The sequence below is a fragment of the Sitophilus oryzae genome, unplaced genomic scaffold (assembly GCF_002938485.1).
Source record: "Sitophilus oryzae breed Bouriz unplaced genomic scaffold, Soryzae_2.0 scaffold_1620_pilon_pilon, whole genome shotgun sequence".
Classification (NCBI taxonomy): Eukaryota; Metazoa; Arthropoda; class Insecta; order Coleoptera; family Curculionidae; genus Sitophilus; species Sitophilus oryzae.
This window is the reverse complement of record NW_022146304.1, coordinates 2,076,878-2,099,110: the sequence shown is the minus strand read 5'-3', so window position 1 is coordinate 2,099,110 and position 22,233 is coordinate 2,076,878. Positions and strand designations below refer to the sequence as shown.

The following is a 22,233-nucleotide window of genomic DNA, read 5'->3' as shown; positions in this document are numbered from 1 at the left end:
TTTTCTTGACCATACATTTTCGAGGATACGTTGACCGGTGAATGTTACGTTTTTTAGAGAACGGTTGTCAAGACATATTAGGAAAGTTAAATTTAGTTATAGCCAATTCTTATCTTTTTTGGCTAATTTCAATTAGATTGCATGGTATTCTTATTCTGTTATGATTTATAACTTATAAAAAGTCACAATATATTACTAAACGGTTCCTTACAATTTACATTGAACAAACTAAAACTTAAAAAAATAATACCACTGCATACCCTTTAAGTTATTTTAGAAAATGTTCCGCCATTGTTTTGAGTTGTATCTTTTTAAAACTGAATTACTACCTATTCTCATAAAAGGACCGGTCAACTTAATTAAACTTTTCTAGTACTGTCACTCGAGAGCAACGACGATTGAACTTGTTTCCATGGCTAACTAAGAGAAATTGTTTAAAAATGATAAGAATTGGCTATAACTCAGTAATTTTTCGAAGAAAACATATTATAGCTTATATCGCTAAAAAGCTTAAAAAATGGCGCTTTTTATGAAGTCATGACCAACTATGGTTTCCATTTAAAAAAACATATGTATGTGTCATATATCAAAAATGACAGGCTATAGAAGAAAACGGAGGACACGGTCTCATAAAGAATGTGATTATCTACAACTTTTATCTGAAAACTTTTTGTCTAAAATAGCTTATAATGGAATTAGGGACAATTTTTAAAATAGCCCAAATTTGGTTTTTTCGAAATATCTAGTAAGCCATGAACTTTTTCAAAAATTTTAAAGGCGCATATTTATGACTCCACAAAACTGCAATTCTTTCCCCATTTAACCGACTCTCTATCTCCAGTAGTTTCCGAGATATCCATAGAGAACATCGTAGGAAACTCACCCTGTATATGTTGGAGGCAGATGCCGAATTCGGCCTATGTCCGAAATAATTAGACATATGGCGATATTATAATTAAATATACCTACCTATATCCACAAAGTTACGCGGAAGAGTTTTGATTGTATTGGTTTCAACTTATATGCGGAGGGTGTTAATCTTCTGTTGTTATATTATAGGTACCAAAATAAGATTAACCCCCTCCGCAAAGAAGTTATATAAAGACTATTTATAACCACGAAGTTGCACGCATCTGGCAAGTTTAGTATGGACAAATCGCCGCATGTCTAATTATTTCGGACATAGGCCGAATTCGGCATTTTCCCCCTCCAACATATACAAGATGTCCCAGAAATAAGTGCAAGTATTTTAACTGGTAGTATAGTTCAACCCCAGAAACACGCCTATGAGTTTTTTTTGCGAAAAAAAAAATTTGAAAATACGAAATTTTTGGAAAAAATTTTTGGATATTTTTTTTTAGTTTTTAGTTGAAAAACGTAATTTCTTGATAATATGGCAACATAGGTAGTAGATTAAATTTACAAGAAAGAAAATCCAGAAAAGATCCAGTGGTTCTCAAAATTTGAGCAAAAAATCATTTTTTTTGGAAATTTTATTTGAAAAACGGTAAAGGAAAAATATATTTCTTTTATCGAGATCTACCACCCCTTAAAATACTTGCACTTATTTCCGGGACACCCTGTATAATACTTTGTAATTTTTTGAAATATCGAATGAATTTGACTAAATTTGAATAAACTTCTCCTAGTCTATGCTCAAATATATGCTGGTGACGTACTCTCGACCGTCGATCGACTTTCGGATCGGTCGGTCGCGCCGATACCCCTTCAGTGCGCGCCCAGCTTTACCCTCAAAATTTAATTTGAATCGTTAAAAGCACTTGGAAGAAAATTATAATGAAAAAAAATGAAAAAGACTTTAACCCCCTTTAGCTACAAAATATAAAAAATAAATCTTATTATTACGTGAGGAATCTTCCCACGAGAGACGGCGCGTTTTTGAAACACCCTGTATAAATAATATTATACTCCTTCCTTTATCTACCACTTTTATGTACCTGAAATTCCACTTTTTCCGAAACGGTTTTAATTACCCCATCTACTAGACTACCAGCAAATTCTTTCAATTCGGAATTTACCGGATCATCCGCTGTTGTTTCCTTTCTTCGCTGATTTATAGGCAAAGGTAACGATGATGGACGATGTTGAGTAATGTGTTGCCTTTGAAAGGGAAACCCTTTCGCAGAGTCATCCTAAAATTTAAAATTACACGTTTGATTATAATATAAATTATATTATTTTTATATTACATAATACATATTAAACTTATTTTGGTGCATATGGCATGGTACCCTCGAGGAATTTTGAGACCAGAAGAAAACCAAACCTAAGAAGGGACCATGGTTTTAAGAAATTAGCAGGGATAACTTGAACCAAACCAATAGACAATTGGAAATGGTCGAATAAGCTGGAAATGACGATGATGAAATATATTGATATGATCTTTCTTATGTCCAATCTCGGTCTGGTAAAATATTATCAAATACACAACATTTCTTAACTATGTTCTATGGAAGCACACATACATTGTGTGCATTTGTACAGAGAGAGTACAGTGTGCATTTGTTAAATGCAGATACGCGATAAACATGTTTAATTATATTATATGTTTACTTATTGTTGGCTCATATTTTGAAAAAAAAAAGTTTTATTTTATTTTAACTAGTTTTGAGTATAATTTATCCCTTTTCAATCTTTCTATAATTAGTATTAATTTTGATAAGTTTTATGTCAATTTTTAGTAAATGATATCTAGAGATTCACTTCACAAAAATTATTAAGGATTGTCATTCCCTAGCCGTCGACTAGCCTATTGACGCGTTTTTTTTTCAATCATACGTTATTTCTTCAACAAAACATTGTAACATGCCTCTCTTTTGTGATTCTTAAGGTAATGCGTGGCCTCCCCAAGCATGGGTATTTTTCATAAAGCAAAAAAATCCATTAAAAAGTCGTGTTTGGGCATTGCGCAAGATATACAGGGTGTCCCAGGCTGAGCGTGCATTAGAAGTTTCTAGAGAACCACAATATTTAGATCGGAGATTTTTTGCACTTCATTGTTTTACAACAACATCTATCGATTAATAATATTGTCAATATGGCGGCACTTCCGGAAATACCGGAAGTTGACAGCGACTTTCTTATTTAAATGGGTACCCCCATTTTTTATTACATATTTAAATTCTCTGTAAAATTTTATGAATTTTGATATTAAACACTCTATACCTAACATTAACCGTTTTTGAGGAAAAAAATATTTAAAATTTTTGGACGAAAAAAACTACCTGTTAAAAAAAATTGTATAGCATAAAAGTCAAATTTAGACATGCGGCTATCTATTTCAAAAATTAAATTGTTTAAATGTCATATAATAATGGCGGTAGCTGTCATGGAGTTGAGCGATTAAAAAATTGTCAAAAATCATTTTTTTCAAATAGAACCCCACTTTTTTTATTTCACTAGTGCAAAGGTTTTCCAATTCGTTACTTTTTGAGTATACATGTTCCTATACCTAAAATAAATCGTTTTTAAGTTATTTAAGATTTAGTTTGAAAACATATATTTTTCATGATTTTATCTAGCTGTCAGAAAATTAATTATTTGAATTTCCTATATTATAAATACTGCCTGCTAAAAAGTTTAAAAAGTATATTTATAAAAATATATCTCGTATTTTCGCTCTTTAGTGATATCTAATCTATACTTAGAGGTTAAACGACTTACCTGTAAGGAAGTTCAATCCTCAATTATACGAGATAGCCCCGTCCGAAGAGATCACAATGTAGTTTATGCTACTCAGCTTTTTCGGCGTAATGTTTACAAAATTAAAAAGGTTTATGTCCCTTGGTCGTCGCCAGGTAACACAACCTTTTCATTTTTCATTATGTTTTTCTATTTCCCCGGATCAAGAATTTCTTGGGCTGCACCCGCTGTAGTGGTGCGCGGGGAGGGTAGGTGTGATCTCTTCGGACGGGGCTATCTCGTATAATTGAGGATTGAACTTCCTTACAGGTAAGTCGTTTAATCTCTAATTATACTTCGATAGCCCCGTCCTCGAGATCACAATGTAGATGTTGAAAGCATATGTTCTCGATCTGGATCTGTACTTTCATGTTCACTACGAGAGTAGTTATATTTGTTGTTTAGTTTTACTTGAATAAAATATTTATTCACATTATTTTAAAATGTGAAGCCTATTACCAACAAAGTTAAATCTAAAGTAAATGATAAGTTTGTATATAAAATTTTGATTAGTTTAAGTTGTCTTTATTTTCCCATTATTACCGAAATATTGTGCTTATAACGTAGAGCCTTATTATAAAATAAATTAAATGTATTGAATTTATAGCTCTATCCAGCTGCACCTCGAATGTTTTCGATATTTAGTCCTCGTTGAAAGACTGCTGATGTTGATGAGTGTCTCGCACTATTTGATTTTAAAATAGATGCTATGCAAAGACATGGGTTTTCTCTAAAATATGGGAGTACAATTTTTGGTTAACATTTCCTCATACAGACGGTTTTATAATATCTGTTAAATTTTTCTCTAGTCTGTCCTCAAACTGTTTTATATTACTACTAACTGTTTTATATTGTTACCTAATTTTCGTGTTTGTATTCTCTGACTTGTTTTAAAAGCTAGTAAAACTATAGATTTGTAGGTTAGTTTTTGAAAGGCAAGTGAATCTTAAGGTTCTAATGTTTCTAAATAAGAAACGGATTTTCGTCCCATGTCTCATTGTACCTTGGGAAAATAAGTCTTTGTCTGAAAACCTCATTCATAAATCTAGTTACTGATGCCCTAATATGGGGAATCAGACTTGAGATTACCATTAAGAAAATATGACAATTCCTTTAGCTTTTCCAGCTATTATCTTCTTTAAAGCCTTATTAGTAAGAAGGGAAAACGGGAGAAACGCATAAAAATATGTTTTAAAAAATTTTATTGTTGATTCACAAATTTCTTTGGTTACTGTATTTAATTCTGGAAATTTTATTCCTCCCATTCGATTTACATAACAGATTGTAGTGGTATTATCCATTCTCAGTCATATAAATATATGGCATTCTCTGTGCATTTTTGAAAAGGTTTTTAACCCGTTAAAAGCCTTATTTGTTCTAAATGGTTTACATGAGAGGTGCGTTCTACATTATTCCAAAACTCTCTTGCTAGGTTACCATCACACGTAGCCCCCATTCAGAAATACTAGCGTCCGTGGTTAGCGAATATATTTCCTTTCTGAAGCTCGTTTTGCAATCAGATATTTGCTAACCACCAAGCGAAAACTTGCTGTAACTTTTTGGTATTTCTATTATTTCGTCGTAGTCTCCGTAAAATTTATTTAAAGCTTTATACTTGTTTTTTTTTTCAAAACATTTTATATCCCAACCATACTGAATAGCTGGGTTAACGGAGACGAGGACGCCCCCTATTTTCGCATATTTCCTAATTTGGGTATTTGTTTTTGCTTAAGATTTTTTTTTAAAGTGAAATTAAGTTTTCGACCTTTTCTTTGGGTAATGACATTATCAAATTATTGCTGCTGTTAAACTAAAGGGCAGACATGTGAATTCCTAAAATTGATCGTTATTATTAAACTTTAAATATTTCCTTTTTTTTAATAATAGGAATAAGAAAATATGCATCTTTTTGGCGTGTTCTGTATACTCAAGAATGCTCCATTTTGCCAATCAGCAAAATTGTTTCTTAAAATGGCTTTTTATCATCATAGGTCACCGCGTCCGAGAAAAAATACGTGTATTATTTTCCATTTTAATTCATTCATTGGTATTTTTACACTCCTGTTAATACGTCATTCTTCATTTTTTTTAGAATGCAAGGTTACATTACAATTTTTTATAAAATACCAAACAGGTATTTTACATATCTGAAAAATTAATTTGTATTCCGGATATTTAGGACCAGATATTACTTTGTCTAAATAACCATAGCTCTGCATTAAGTTATCTGTAAGTTATTACACTTACTAACTTTTGTTTTTGGAATAACAGGTGCCAGATGATGTTACCTAACTAGCCTTAAACCTTACTTACTTACGTTTTTTATTCGCCATGGTTATCCAAAATTAAGACACACAAAATAAAACACTGCCAGAAATGCTACACAATCCACGCGATTCAAGCGTAAGAAACATAATGAAAAATGAAAAGGTTGTGTTACACTGGCGACGACCAAGGGACATAAATCTTTTTAATTTTGTAAACATTACGCCAAAAAAGCTGAGTAGCATAAACTACATTGTGATCTCGAGGACGGGGCTATCGAAGTATAATAATATATAAAATCCTTAAGTGACTGAGATACTGATTAATCATGATCCTGCTCAAACCACTCAACGTAAGAAGCTCAATTTTGGCATACAGGTTGATTCTAGGGTGTAGAGGTTCGATAAGAAGGTATTTTTCGAAATTCCAGTCCCAAGAGGGTGAAACCACCCAATATTACAATATTTTTTATTTAAAAAACGGTCGAGTTTCGGAAAAAAACGCTTAAACACGTATATTTTATTTTGTTTTTTACATATTTTAAGATTTTTTTAAAATGTATACAGGGTGTTTCGAAAAATCTGGTCATTGATTAATCACGATCCTGCTTAAAGCGCTTGACGTAAAAAGCTGATTTTTGGAAAACAGATTGACTTTAGGGTGTAGAGGTTCGATAAGAAGGGATTTTTCGAAACTCGAATTCTAAGGGGGTAAAACTAACCCTCAAATATTAAAATATTTTTTATTTAAAAACCGGTAAGTTTTTCGGAAAAACTCTTAAACACGTATATTTTATTTTGTTGTTTTACATATTTTAAGATTTTTTATAAATTTATACAGGGTGTTTCATAAAATATGACCATTGAGTAATCACGATTCTGCTTAAACTGCTTGACGTTTAAAGCTGATTTTTGGCAAACAGATTGACTGTGGGGTGTAGAGGTTCGATAAGGAGGGGTTTCTCGAATCTCAAATTGCAAGCGGGTGAAAACGCCCCTCAAATATTACAATATTTGTTATTTAAAAAACGGTTAGTCCTTCGGGAAAACGCTTGGACAAGGATAATTTATTTGGTTTTTTACATATTTTGAAATTTTTTAAAAAATCTTACAGGGTGTTTCAAAAAGTTGGGTAATTTCTTAACCACGATTCTGCTTAAACTGTTTGACGTAAAAAGCTTATTTTTGGCAAACGGATTTTTCGAAAGTTAAATTCCAACGAGATGAAACTACCTCTCAAATATTACCAAGTTATATAATAATATCGCCATATTGTTTTTTCTCGTGCTGACATAAATGTGAGAAAATTTTATCCAGTTTGTATGTTAATGGAAATTCTTGCTTTGCTTTATCATCACCATTACAAATGATTAATTCGATGCGAACAAAGTCGCGGGTATACACTAGTAGTTGATATTATTAATAATATACCGTATGGTCGAGAGTTGGCTTGGAAATGATGATCGATAACATACTGCTTTTTGAACAAAGTGTCACAATATGACATGGCCAGATTTACTGTTTTACATCGCTTGACTTTTAAAGTCATAGGCTACTGGTTAAAATCAAGAAAAATATACGCTTTAAAACTAATCTTAAATAACTTAAAAACAATTTATTTTAGGTATAGGAACATATAGTCAAAAAGACTATAGTCAAAAAGTAACAAATTGAAAAGCCTTTTCACTAGTGAAATAAAAAAAGTGGATTTCCACTTGAAAAAAATGATTTATGATAATTTTTTAATCGCTCAATTCCATGACAGCTGCCGTCATTATTATATGACATTCGAACAATTTCATTTTTGAAATGGATAGCCACATGTCATCTTTTTATGTCACAGTGACTGTGGTAATCAATAAATTTGACGTTTAAGCTATACACATATTTTTGACAGGCAGTTTTTTTCGTTGAAAAATTTTAAATATTTTTTTTCTCAAAAACGGTGAATGTTAGGTATAGAGTGTTTAATATCAAAATTCATAAAATTTGAGAGAGAATTTAAATATGTAATAAAAAATGGGAGTACCCATTTAAAATAAATAATAAAGTTGCTGTCAACTTCCGGTATTTCCGGAAGTGCCGCCATATTGAAAATATTTTTAATCCATAGATGTCGTTGTAATATGCAAAAAATCTCCGATCTAGATTATGTAGTTCTCTAGAAACTTCTAATGCACGCTCAGCCTGGGACACCCTGTATAACTTCATTCACAACCTCCCAATTAGTGGTTTCAGTTACACTTTATACTTTTTAGTTAAAACACAATTAAAATCAATAAAATATCCTAACAACAGCTTGCGGTAGTCTGTTGTGTGCATAGAGAAAGCACAATATTTAGCTTATAAAACAATAAACTTTTGATTTCTAGCCAACATTTTTCTTGACGGGTGATAATCAAAGGCCAAAATGACATTCTTCGCAAGTTTTCAAGCAGTGGAAAAGTCAAAAGTTTGTTAACTTTTTCCAATAATTAAAAATTACCACCACTAATTGCGACGTTCTGAATGCAGCTTAAGTCTTATTATGCTACTGCGAAAACTGACACATGAACTGCCATGTTTGTTTACATATTATTTTAACTGACAACTGATATAAAAACTTTGAAAAATCCATCGAGTCAGGGCTCCGTTTCAGTTTCAGCTTTTCATCATTTTTCAGTCTTTTTTTTGTATTTGAACATACACTAACTGACAACTGAAGGAAAACCTGAACTGACCGTCTAAAAGTATCTTAAGCTGTTGCTAGGATATTCTATTAATTTTAATTTGTATTTTTTATACATTGTGAATGATCGTAAATGTTTAAGTATATAAAGTATACATGAAACCACTAATTTATTCAACTAATTTCTAGGTTCTGAATAAGAAGGGTTTCCTTTGTTTTTTTTTTCTTTTTTTGCATACACTGTGTATATTGATATAAAAATACACAATTACATATCTAGTTTTAGCAATTGATATAAATTAGTATATACAGGGTCCAGCAATAATAGTGCGTCAGGCTTATGTAGCTCCTAGATTATAAAACTTGGGAATTTTGTTTAAGTGCAAACCTAAAATATGTACTAGGATGTATTTCAGGAAAATATTTTAACTTCTATAGGGTTTGGTTTGGTTTGGTTTGGTTTGGTCGGGATGATTTTTTTTAAATGGAACACCCCGTATATTATTGCATTTTTGGCTACCTTTTAGATCACTTTACATAATCCTAAGATATGAGTAAATATATTTTAATAATTTCAGAGATATTGATAACTGATAATAAAAAAATATATTTTTCAACCTTTAAAAAAAATATTACAAATACAAGAACTGTCCTGAAATCAAAACTATATTAGGTATTTACTTTAGATGGTCTATACTTACTTTGCTACAGGAAACTAAGAAACAGGAAAATAAATATGGTAATCGTAAATCATACAGGATGTTCAAAATTCTACGCCAAACTTTTTAAAATATAAAATAATGTTCCTTCCTTTTTTAAATGGAGCACCCTACATATTATTTTATCTATAGATGAAGAATTAAAAAATGTATTTATATAGAGTATTCCAAATTTTTAACGGTTTCGCAGATATTCGCAGTTTTATTTTTCATATCACATTTTCGACAGTAAATCTTTATCAAAGCCACCCAATGATTTTTCTCGCCTATTTTACCAATGAAACAGCCATATGAAATAATACTCCCTGTATAATAATAATAATAATAACGTTTATTAAACATTTTCTCTTGAAATTAAAAGTATCTGCAAAACCGTTAAAAATTTTGAAATACTTTAAATACAAAAAATGTTCATTTTTTAACTCTCCGTCTAGTAAAAAAATAATATACAGGGTGTTCCATTTAAAAAAATTAAAGAAAAATTATTTTATATTTTAGAAAGTTTGGCATGGAATTTTGAACATCCTGTATGGTTTAAAATTACGATATTTATAGCAAAGTAAGCCATAGACTATCTAAAGTAAATACCGAATATAGTTTTGATTTCAGGACAGTTCTTACAAAAATACATATACATATTTTTATTTATTTATTAATATCTCTAAAATTGTCGAAATATATATACTCATATCTTAGGATTATGTAAAATGACTTGAAAGGAAGCCAAAAATATAATATGTGGGGTGTTTCATTTTAAAAAAATAATCCCGATCCACTCACGCTTTTTTGACCCCAGCCTATAGAAGTTAAAATATTTTCCTGAAATACATCCTCGTACATACTTTAGATTTGCAATGACTTAAACAAAATTCCCAAGTTTTTTATTCTATGAGCTACAGATGTCCGACGCACTATTGCCGGACCCTGTAGAAGTCTTTTTTTTTGCGTGTTTTTTAAAAAAATATATAACCGCCGCGTAAAACGAGTGACTTCTGTACACCTTATAGGCAAGCGAAGTCTTGGATCGGGGTTTACATGTCTAGGAATAAATCACTATGGTAATCTAGTAAGTCGGAGAAAGAAAAATGTAATTGGTACATCTTATTATACGGAGTGTATTGACCGTACTCTTCGTATACACGAAAATCGGCACCCAAGAACAGAAATGCCGATCCGGTATAACAAATAATATGTTAAAAATAAACGAAATACCTGTGGTGTGTGAACGGCTATAATCTCTGTTTGAGTAGCTATACCATTTTCTTTTAAATAATGATTAAGTCCAGTACTGTGACTGAACACTGTCATAACTTTAAAAATGTCTTGCATAGAGTTTTGTAACTGCTGCACCTAAAAAATATAACCCAGGTTATATTTAGTCAAACTCCAAATCTGTACCCTAGAAGCAAACTATATTAAGTCACAAAACATAGTTTTGAAAAAAAAAACGAACCTAAAGTTCTTTTTTGAAGTTATTTCCTAATTAGTCGGTTATTTTTAAACCTATGATTGTAATATTTGGCATACAAACAACTTATTTTAAACTTAAATGAAATGTAAACGTTTTTTTTTGAGTGACTTAACATAATTTGTATATTAGAAAAAAATATTTACAGAACTTAACAAAGCTGAAATTATATTAGGTCCCTATTTATGCCGCAGATTAGGTATCCTAGAAGAAATAAAAAAAAAACAATTAATCTGGTATGGGCATGTAAACAGAATCGGAGAAGAAAGATTACCAAATAATATAATGAAATGGATCCCAACTGCAAAACGAAAACGAGGAAGACCCCGAGAGGTTAAAGGGGGTAACAAAGGCAACGTCATTGCGCAATTTACAAGCCGATGACTGGATGGACAGAAGGCAATGGCGGCAAGGAACCGGAAGGCTGATCACGCTGTAGAACCGGACTTATATATTAGGTATCCTATAAGTATACAGATAAAAATCTTGTCCCTAATTCGTGGTACGAAAATTGTTTTTTATGACGATGAGCAAACGAGTAAGTTTTCTTGTGCGCAAAAATAAACTCCCGTTTAAACAGCGTAACTGGGCCGGTCACAAGACCGGTCAGGCGCTATGCACAACTTTAGAGGCCATAAGTGGGCGTGCTTGTGCGCAAACTAGTAACCTAACTAGTGCGCGACTCCGAAAATTGGAACCACGAAAAACAGTACTTTTGACGATAAGTTTATAATCTGTGTTTATGCCAAAATGAATAAAGCAAAATCATTTTAAGTCCAAATAAAAGTATCTTACTGATATAATATGAAAGCTTTTAACAGGAAATTGTAAAAACAGGTATGTATGTTGCAAACCAATTTACTATCTTTATTAAGTTTAGATTGACTACCCTATAATAGCAAAACTGTCAAAATCAATTTTCGTCACTGTGGACCTGTGGGCATAAACATACTAAACTAACCCAAAGATGTTTGAGCCAAACTGCGTTTACGTGACTTAAGCTCATTTAGCTCAGGACTGACATCGGACTAAATTTGATTTTAAACTATTTTAGTTATTGATACAGATAGCGTAAAACGAGAAAGGGCAAAAGGTAGAACATAAAAAGTTAAGTAACTTGACGTATACAGAGTGTCCCAGGCTGATCGTTCATTAGAAGTTTCTAGAGAACTACAATATCTAGATCGAAGATTTTTTGCCCATCGCTTTTTCACAATGAGATCTATCGATTAAAAATATTTTCAATATGACGGCACTTCCGGAAATACCGGAAGTTGACAGCAACCTCTTATTTTAAATGAGTACCCCAATTTTTTATTACATACTTAAATGCTCTATAAAATTTTATATATTTTGGTATCAAACACTCTATACCTAACATTAACCGTTTTTAAGAAAAAAAATATTTTAAATATTTTAAGAAAAAAAACTGCCTGTCAAAAAAAATTGTATATCCTAAACGTCAAATTTTGTGATTACCACAGCCACTGGGACATAGATAATAGACATAGACAAGAGAAAATATGTGGCTATCTATTTCAAAAATTAAATTGTTTGAATGTCATATAGTATTGGCCGTAGCTGTCATGGAATTGAGAGATTAAACAAATTTAATAGTTCATTTTTTTAAATAGGAACCAACTTTTTTATTTCACTAGTGAAAAGGTTTTTCAATTCGTTACTTTTTACATGTTCCTATACCTAAAATAAATATTAGTAGCGTATTTTTTTCTTGATTTTATCTAGCTTCCTACATTAAGTGTCAAACCATTAGACAATTTATTTCCTTCTGTGACAAAACTAATTATTTGAATTTCGTATATTATAAATACTGCTGCTAAAACTTTATAAAGTGATTTTATGCAAATACATCTCCTATTTTAGTGATCTCTAATGGCAATATGACATAGACAGATATAGTTTTACATGGCTTGACATTTAAAGTAATAGGCTACTGTTTAAAAAACAGAAAAATATAGGATTTAAAACTAAATCTTAATTAACTTAAAAACGATTTATTTTAGGTATAGGAACGTGTATAATTAAAAAGTAACGAATTAAAAAGCCTTTCCACTAGTGACAAGTAGGTTTCCATTTGAAAAAAAATGATTTATGATTGTTTTTTAATCCCTCAATTCCATAACAGCTACAGCCGCTATTATATGACATTCAAACAATTTAATTTTTGAACCCCAACGGCTGTGGTAATCACTGAATTTGACGTTTAATCTATACAAATTTTTTTGACAGGCCGTTTTTTTCCTCCAAAAATTTTAAATATTTTTTCCCCAAAAACAGTTAATGTTAGGTATAGAGTGTTCCATATCAAAATTCATAAAATTTTACAGAGAATTTAAGCATGTAATAAACTGGGGTACCCATTTAAAATAAGAAAGTTGCTGTCAACTTCCGGTTTTTCCGGAAGTGCCGCCATATGTAAAATATTTTTAATCGATATATCTCATTGTGAAACAACGATGTGCAAAAAATCTCCGATCTAGTTATTGTAGTTCTCTAGAAACTTCTAATGCACGCTCAGCCTGGGACACCCTGTATACATATATTAAATATGCCAATATTGGACTTAACATAGGTTGCTTCTAGGGTACAGATATGTAAATTATTACCTGATTCTGTAAAAGAGAACAAGTATGCACCAGTTCCTTCACTACATCCGGATTATTCGTTAAATTTGTCAAGCTAACATTACTACCAGAGTTCTCTTCGGTATTTAATGTTGACATTTTTTTCCACAATGCAGTAATAGCTTCGGTTTGCAACATTTGAATTTTTCTTTCGCTTTCCAGAGCGGCTTTCGTCGTTTCCATATCCTGAGTGAGTTTCTGTATAAACTGGTTCGATCTATCATTCTGTAAAGTTTTATAAATTTCTTGCACGTCTTTATTTTTGTTTCTTGCATAATATCCCCGCCACATTCTTTGAATGCAAATAGCGGCCTGCTGAATATTATCCTTGTTGCTATTATCAATATTTTTCTGCATCCTACAACATCATTGATGTATGTAAATACAATGTAATCTCTTTAACCGGGACAGCTAATTGTTACGACCTATTCCGATTAGCAAATCGTTCCGATTGGCGAATATACAGGGTGCTACAAATTCGAGGTACGAGCATTGGTATCTCGGAAACCGTAGATATGAAGATGGTTAAATTGGGGCAAAGTTGCGCCTTAGGATCTTCGCCAATATGCTATCAAAAAAGTTTCAAAAATTTTAAGGATTGCTAAGTTTTTTGAGAAAATTGGATTTTTTTTTAAATAAATTTTATTTTTTCCTGTCGTTAGTTTTTAGAAAATCAAAAAATTAGTTGAACAATCTCATAGCCACTTTATTAGGGGTATCTGACAGTATTTTTAGATTTTCAAATTAACTGATAATTTGAAAGATACAGAGGCCAACTTAATTTTTTTAAATATGGACCTGCATTTTTTATTTCAGATTTTGAAAGAACTCGGTCTCCTGAGTACAATGATATGCCACACTTTATATATTTTTTTTTCGTTTTGGGTCTTAACAGCAACAAAACTATTTATTTATAATTTACAATAATTTCAAGTCCGACTCTAGTTTCTTAAATTATTTAATCTGATTATATTCATTGCAACAATATTGATCAGCGCTAATTAACATTCAAGAAAAATCGAGCCAATTGGAAGATACAAATAAATAATATCCAGGTCAGAAATATAAAAATATTATTTTTAACTTTTTTTATTGTGAATTTGAAATATCAGTGTTACGAAACAAAAAAAAAATTAAGTGTAGCCTATCATTGTACTCAGGAGACCGAGTTCTTTCAAAATCTGAAATAAAAAATGCAGGTCCGTATTTAAAAAAATTAAGTTAGCCTCTGTATCTTACAAATTATCAGTTAATTTGAAAATCTAAAAATACTATCAGATAGCCCTAATAAAGTGGCTATGAGAATGTGCAACTAGTTTTTTGATTTACTAAAAACTAACGACAGGAAAAAATAAAATTGATTTTCAAAAAAATCTGTTTTTCCCAAAAAACGCAGCAATCCTTGAAATTTTTGAAACTTTTTTGATAGCATGTTGGTGAACATCCTAAAGCGCAACTTTGCATCATTTAACCATCTTCGTATCTATTACGGTTACCGAGATACCAATGCTCGCACCTCGAATTTGTAGCACCCTGTATACATTTATACGAACTTTTTAACTTATTTTTCTCTGAAGAATATACTGCCGAAGTTTCCGGAATACAGTTCGGACCACCCGTATATGATCGAAAAAAATACGGCGTCCAGTTGGCTGAGAAATGACGATTGATGACATTTCTCATATAAATTTACATATGAAATGACAGCGATCTTCATTTCATAGATACAACAGACATACAAAACAACAAAGTGGAAAGTTATTGTTATGGCTGCGCGATAATATTTAATTACCTAAACAAAAAGAGTATGGAATTTGAAACTTACCGTTTTTCTTCGGCTCTTATTTGAATCATTTGAAGTTTAGAATCGTATATTTCTGATTCGTCTTCACTACTGGATTGTTTATGCAAAATTGATTTTTTATTAAAATCTTGCTTATTGCTGCTTAAAAAAATATATTAGTACACAATAGCAAGACAGTAAAGTAACATACCTTATATTGGTGCTTTTTCTTTTGTGTTGTTTCGGTGTGGATGGAGATTTCTCCACTTTTAATTGTGACTGACTCTGTAACTGATCTTGACGAGAAGTTGTAGAATCTCGATTTTGTTTTAATAAACGAATATTTGTTGAATCTGGTGTTACCGATGAACTGGTGGGAATCAGAGTTTTTCCAATTCTTTCGATAATAGGCGTTGGTTTATAATCGGGACTCATCAAAGTTTCTGGTACTGGTACCATCTTAGTTACAGCTTGTAAAGGACTATTTATAGGTTCAGTATCTACAAGAACAAGTAATGTGGAATTTGATTCCTAATCGAAAATATTTATTTTACCATAAAAAGCTTCCTTCAAACATTTCTCAGGAAAACCTTTGGACATACTCTGAGAAGCTATATTTTGAAGAAGTATTGAAGGATCCATGCTTTGTGACATTAAACTAGCTTTATCATTATCGTCAACAAGTGAGTTATAACAACTAGTTGACATCCTATCTGGAGATGCCCTATTGAGTTTTAGAGAACTTCTAGTTTGTTGCATTTTCTTCCGCGTAATCGGAGATTGTTGAAGTGAACCTACTATGAAATGAAGTTAAAATCTCTTTAAGAGTAATTTACTGTGTACGTCTTACAGTTTGACGATTGCTCCCGAAGCTGTTGCTGATGATGTTGTGCTTTACTTAATATAAGTCTTAATTTTCTATCTTCTTCTGTCTCTAAAGTTTCACCAGTTAATGGACAAACTGTCGCCAAATACTGTGTCAATTCCGACTGATCGCCGATTCTAAAATGCCTTCCTCGACCTTGTGAATACAGCCATTCAGCTCTTAAGCTTAAAATAGATATAAAGTAATACAATAGTACAAAATCAAGTACAAAGTCCTACCTTTCAATTGCATCAACTACATAATCATCAATAACATTAACATTTAGACACCAGTTAATTACAAAAGGTCGATAATCAAAGCCACTATATCTTTAGGTAAGGAAATTAATTAACACCAGTCTTAGATGTAAGCTATTGTACCAAACAAATGAATGAGGCTTAAAAATACTAATTACAAATATATGAGGCTTTTTCTGAAAATGTGATCCATCCCACAAAATAAAAATACTAATAACTTCTATGGTATTTTTTAGAGCAATTGAGGGCATGAAATTCGTCAACTTGCAACCATTTATCGTATAATGTCAGATATGTCTTAGAGAGCCGGCTGATTGCCAGTTGATGCCAGCGGGTCTCAAAATAGTTTGCTAATTAATTTTCAAGAAATGTCAATCAAGTGGCGCATTTGGTAAGATGCTTAAAAGGTAACAGTAATTGGTTGGGGTTACAAAGAAAAATCGTTAGTTATTTCGAAAAATATCGTTATTACACTCAGATGTAAAAAAAACGGAAAAAATTTTCGTCAAAAGGTATTGTATTTTTTGTTTTTAGGCCTATTTTCTAGTCCTGGTATGATGGTAATGGATGATAATATCTCGATAATTAAAACAACCGAAATCGCTCGATTATGAACGACCTATGCAAGTTACGAGCTACGAACGCAAGCGATCCTAAGATGAAATAAATTGAAATGCCATTTTAACGTGACATACTCGATACAACAAGAGCGAATTTGCTAAAGACATTGCAGGTAATAGCAAATTTTTCAAACTGTATTATTGGTAAATATAGGACTATACGACTATGCCGCCGCGCCGCGCGCCGTCATGTTGATCGCATTAAAATATTGAAATCGTGATTTTGTCATAATATTTAAGTATTTTGTTGTTTTGCTAGTACAGTTACTGAAACTATAAAACACTCAGGTACGAGATTTGTGTGATGTAACGCTGTTTCGGGTAGTAAAAAATAAGTGAAAAAGAATTCGAACTAGGCGTCGTGCGTCGTGTTGTGTTGTGCCAATTTCTAATGTTAATAAAATTGCCGAAAAAATGTTAACACGTAAAGGAAAGCGTAATTAAGGCGTTGTTGGGTACAATAACATTCAATAACTCAACTCTCCCGAAACAACATTTTATAGCTTCATAGTTTCTTACACCGATTTGATCAAAAGCAAAAATGAATTTAAGCAGTTACATAATCAAAAAATTAAATAGACATATACTATGAAAAGATAAAATATAATTTGCAATATTAATGGTATACTTTTTTTAATCAACTAGTAATAAAATGTTTTATAAACATCTTCTAAAATTATAGTTATGTACCTTTAAAAAAATTCGTTATGGCCGAATTATACCTCACTAGCAAAACCGGTGATTAAAACTATGCTTGCTACCGTAGTTGAACGCATCTAAAAAGTTTTTTTTAACTGGAATAATAAATTATAATACAAGTTAGACCTTCTGAAGTAATCTAAATATTTACTTTTTTGTTTTTATTTTTAGAATTTTTAGAATTTATACTTCCTAACACTTTTAGAATAACTATATAATAAATTTTTCGTATACTCGCTATTTAAACCGTGTATTTGTATATATTAGTTGTTTACGATTTTCTCCGATGGTGGCAGCACCGGCGAAGAATGCACCAAGGCTATATTCTTTTGCCTTAGGATATAAAAATAAGACAGTAAATAATTTAAAACTGAAAGATCTTGAATATTTAATCAATCTGTTGAGAATTACCCTTTATAATGTCTTTATTATTAATATTATATCAGGCCTATTTAATCTTTTTTTTATCTATAACACTAAATATTTAGAAATACCTACAGCATTTCAGTATTTGATATTATAAAAAAAATATTATTTAAATAATGTATATTATTGCTGATTAGCAAAAACCGTTATTACCACAATTTAAAACAAACATACATGCCAAAAAGGATACATATTGTTACTAGTCATATTTACACAAGGATTACCAGCTATTGAGATTTTATTTAGTTGAAGCAGATGAGAAAGTCTAGAGATCTCATTCAGATCCGCAATATTATTATTTGCTAATGTTAACAATGTTAAACTAACAGGCAGGAAACGATCACACTGGCCAAGATGGTTAATTTTATTTTTATGTAGATACAGCTCCTAAAATTATTGTCAATAGTTAGTTACGCAACTTATTAGTTTGTTATTAAGAAATATTTCTAGAATTGACTACACGGGAAAAAACAGATATGTCACATTTTCATAGAAATTAAGATAGCGACACAACTTTATAGGCAAATATTAGCGTTATTTGAGGCACCATCAAAGAAAACAATAATACGCTTAGTCCCAAAGATATTACAGCTTGGTTATTTTGCCGTACAAAGTAAAAACCAGAGTAGTCCACGCGTAAATGGTAAAAATTAGAGATGTCCTTTACGAATGGGTGACAAGCATGCATCTTGGAGTTAGTATGTATTACATGTAGCAAATTTATGTATTCTAATGAAAACTTAGTTAAATATTCAATCTAATGTTCTTCCTACAACAAAACAATAATAGTTTAGATTTAGGTTTTATACAACCTTTAATTGGACATCACTGGTTTTTCCCGTTTTGTTTTGCATTTTGACATTTTTATATCGGTATCTCAGAATATCGCGTTAATTAACAATATTAATAATTCAGAATTAGTAGAAATATACATTTTCCTATTTATTCAATCGTAAATAATATATTTCTTTAAAAATTAATGAATGGGGATAAGATGCTAACACTAAATTGCATTTTTCTCCGCTCCAATGAAAATGGACAAAGCTGGTTTTTCCCGTGTAGTCTTCAATTGCAAAGTTGATTTGAATTGAAATCTTGCCAGTATACACAGATCATAGTATAATTATCGATTATATTATGAACAGCCACACATACACGCAAGGGATTTTTAACCAATCGGTCCCGCAGTTCAGATATGACATTCCGTCTCCTCCGAACCGTTTCGAGTACAGATATTTTGATATTCACAAACGCGCATATCTGATCTTTTATCAAGTTAGAACTCACAATAATCGGAACTGCCACATATCCGATATTTTTCCGCGGTAGTCCACTAACGCAGATATTAATGAAAGGCGGAACAAATCTTGCGAAGAAAAATGTGGATCGATTTCGGCATAATTGGGGACGGGCTACAGGATGACGCCCTCGACATTTCGAACCGATGTCTCTAAATGGACGAAATCATAGGGATTTTTCTTAATTATGGGTCGATTGGAACCAAACTGGGCACGTGGACCCAAACGGAGTCCTCAGACGGACCGATGGTCATTTTAATACAAATTAGTGTTGCACAAGAGTCTTGAAAAAGTCTTGCAAGATCAAGACTCTTGCAAGGAATTCAAGACAAGACAAGACTTTAATATGCAAGAAATTTAAGAGTCTTGCAAGATTTCTTGAATTCAAGATTTCTTAAAAGTTAGAAATGATACATTTTTTTAAGTGATAATTAGGTTTTTGCGCAAGTTATGCCGGGTTTATACAACATTTACATAGTCGTAATCACAATCATAGTCATAATCATAAAAGTTAAACTATCCACTATCCACATAAACCTATTGACATCTACCATGAACTTAGCCTTTAATTATGTTACCCAACTTCATTGATATAAAAATTATGATTATGAAAATGTTCTATAAACGCACATTAAAATTGCGTTGTGATTATGACGATGATTAGACTGTGATTATGATTACGACTTACGCAAATGTTGTATAAACCCGGCATTAATATTGACCAGTGTTCATTTTTTTTTTTTCTATCATAGCCAGTGTTTTAGAGTTGAGAATGTAATAAAATAAAGTCGAGGCAACAAACCGTATGGCGTATATTGGTAATTGGTATTATACAGAAAATTATATTGGTATAATGGTATTATAAAAAAAAAACTAACGGTAGTTGAAATTAATGGTGGGTTCGTGAAGCACGCTATTTGCGCTATTTGGTACTACTTTTCATGCACGAAATTGCTCCGCGAACAAAAAGTAGTATCAAATAGCGCAAATAGTACACTCTAGCATGACCTTTCCTTACACCCATGTACGGAACACGCCCTGTGTGTTCACTATCGACACTTATATTATTTATACTGCTCATATTTCATATTAAAACTTTTTTTGGTAGTGAGTAATACTTAAATAACTTAACGCACAAGGTTAGGTACGAAATAATAACCCAAAAGCCATAAATCGAACTTAACCTTAATTATTCTTATTCAGCTTTTATTTGGTAATGGCTCCTGTTTCGTCAAACGGGCGAGTTGACGTAGTTCGTTGGCGGTCCGTTAAGATTTTTTTTTTGCTAAAATTAGCATCGTTGTTAATTTTTCCGTAAAATAAAAACACTAAATCACCACAATACACCAAAACACTTTTACTTTTACACTGGACGCGCGTTTCGCTAACCATGTTAGCATCATCAGCAGATGATTATAAACTGAGCATTATTGTGGTGATTTAGTGTTTTTATTTTGCTGTGTAACACCAAAGGTTCCAACCCTCAACTGTAATTTTTCCGTATTACATTTTGTATAGGACGCTTTCTACGAAATAAAATATAGAAATATTATTACCTTTTTGTTAGAATGTAAAATTTTAAGAGTATTGCAAGAAATTTCAAGTGTCTTGCAAGGCAAGACAAGAGGTTGCCATTCAAGAAATCTGCAAGACAAGACTCTTTGAAAATGTCTTGTCTTGAATTTCAAGACAAGACAAGAAATTGGGGGATTTTCAAGACAAGAATTCTTGTCTTGTGCAACACTAATACAAATTTTTTGAAAGCGAATCAAATTATTTATTAATTTTTAATTTATTACTCTTTCAACATTTCAAACTATACTTTTTCAAACATGTCCTTCAAATCCTTCAACTTAATAGCTGTTAGTACGAAGTTTCACTTCAAATATGCTCACATAGTGCACATACGATTTTTTGATCTCAGAAAAACTCTAAGAGATTAGGTATAGGAAACTGGAAAAATGAAATATACCAAATGTACTTACCCGGTATAGCCTAATATGTAGTTAAATTAACTATTGTACTTTAAATCGAATTAAAACTTGATCCAAAAAGTTATACAGTGTGAGACAAAATTAATATTGAACATTGGTTACCTTCAAAAGTATTTTACTCTGTTATTTTAAATGGAACACCCACTGTATTATTCCGATATTCAACGGAGAATTTATGTCTCTTCAAAATACTATTAAGGTTGCCTACCCCTCAAACAAAGATCTTCCTAGATATTTTCATTTATATTATTTAGTGTCAGTAGATATTTATTATTTGATAAAATCTACGTCAGAGAGAACTGATATGATTTTATTAGTTGGTGAATACAATATGCATTCACCAATTAATAGAATACTTAAATGCTCCTGATTTTATCTAGTCTGGGCTTTTTATGGGGATATGTTAAAGACAGTGTTTACAAAACTCGACCAAGTTGCTATTGTCGATTACATGAGAGAAATGATTGTTGCGGCTTTTCGAAGTAGAACTACACATATGCTTTTTAAAATGAAAATATTTTTTCAAAAAGACAATCATTTTATGTTAACCAGGGCCGCCGTTAATGTGTTAGGCGCCCGTGTGCAACTCAATATTTGCCGCCCAATTATTTTTAACGAAATGTATAAAAATGGCATAGTTTTTTTTGCCATACCTACATAATATTATGTGTACCAGGTGCGTCTCAAAAGTGGCTCACCCCTATAAATTTTTTATAACTTTTGATTTTTAAATGAGACCCTGGTATTTTTTTTACTTTATTCGATAGAAAATGATACTCTGAATAGAATGATCATCTATCTAATCTGAATGGGCATCTTTTAAGA

General features: G+C 31.5%; 1 protein-coding gene across 2 annotated transcripts in view; it reads right to left on the bottom strand.

Annotated features, from left to right (window-relative positions):
• The window catches only part of LOC115880205 (centrosomal protein of 97 kDa-like), a 34,800-nt gene that overhangs the window by 9,386 nt on the left and 3,181 nt on the right, over positions 1 to 22,233 (bottom strand). Inside the window, exons 5-13 of one of the 2 annotated variants that reach the window (XM_030897343.1) lie at positions 18,307 to 18,503; positions 16,354 to 16,437; positions 16,100 to 16,299; positions 15,804 to 16,046; positions 15,461 to 15,749; positions 15,292 to 15,408; positions 13,449 to 13,824; positions 10,566 to 10,703; positions 1,959 to 2,153 (exon numbers count right to left, since the gene is read on the bottom strand). In XM_030897343.1, coding sequence (XP_030753203.1) covers positions 1,959 to 2,153; positions 10,566 to 10,703; positions 13,449 to 13,824; positions 15,292 to 15,408; positions 15,461 to 15,749; positions 15,804 to 16,046; positions 16,100 to 16,299; positions 16,354 to 16,437; positions 18,307 to 18,503 — 1,839 coding nt within the window. The remainder of the gene's footprint in view (positions 1 to 1,958; positions 2,154 to 10,565; positions 10,704 to 13,448; positions 13,825 to 15,291; positions 15,409 to 15,460; positions 15,750 to 15,803; positions 16,047 to 16,099; positions 16,300 to 16,353; positions 16,438 to 18,306; positions 18,504 to 22,233) is intronic. The other variant, XM_030897344.1, reaches the window with a different exon arrangement.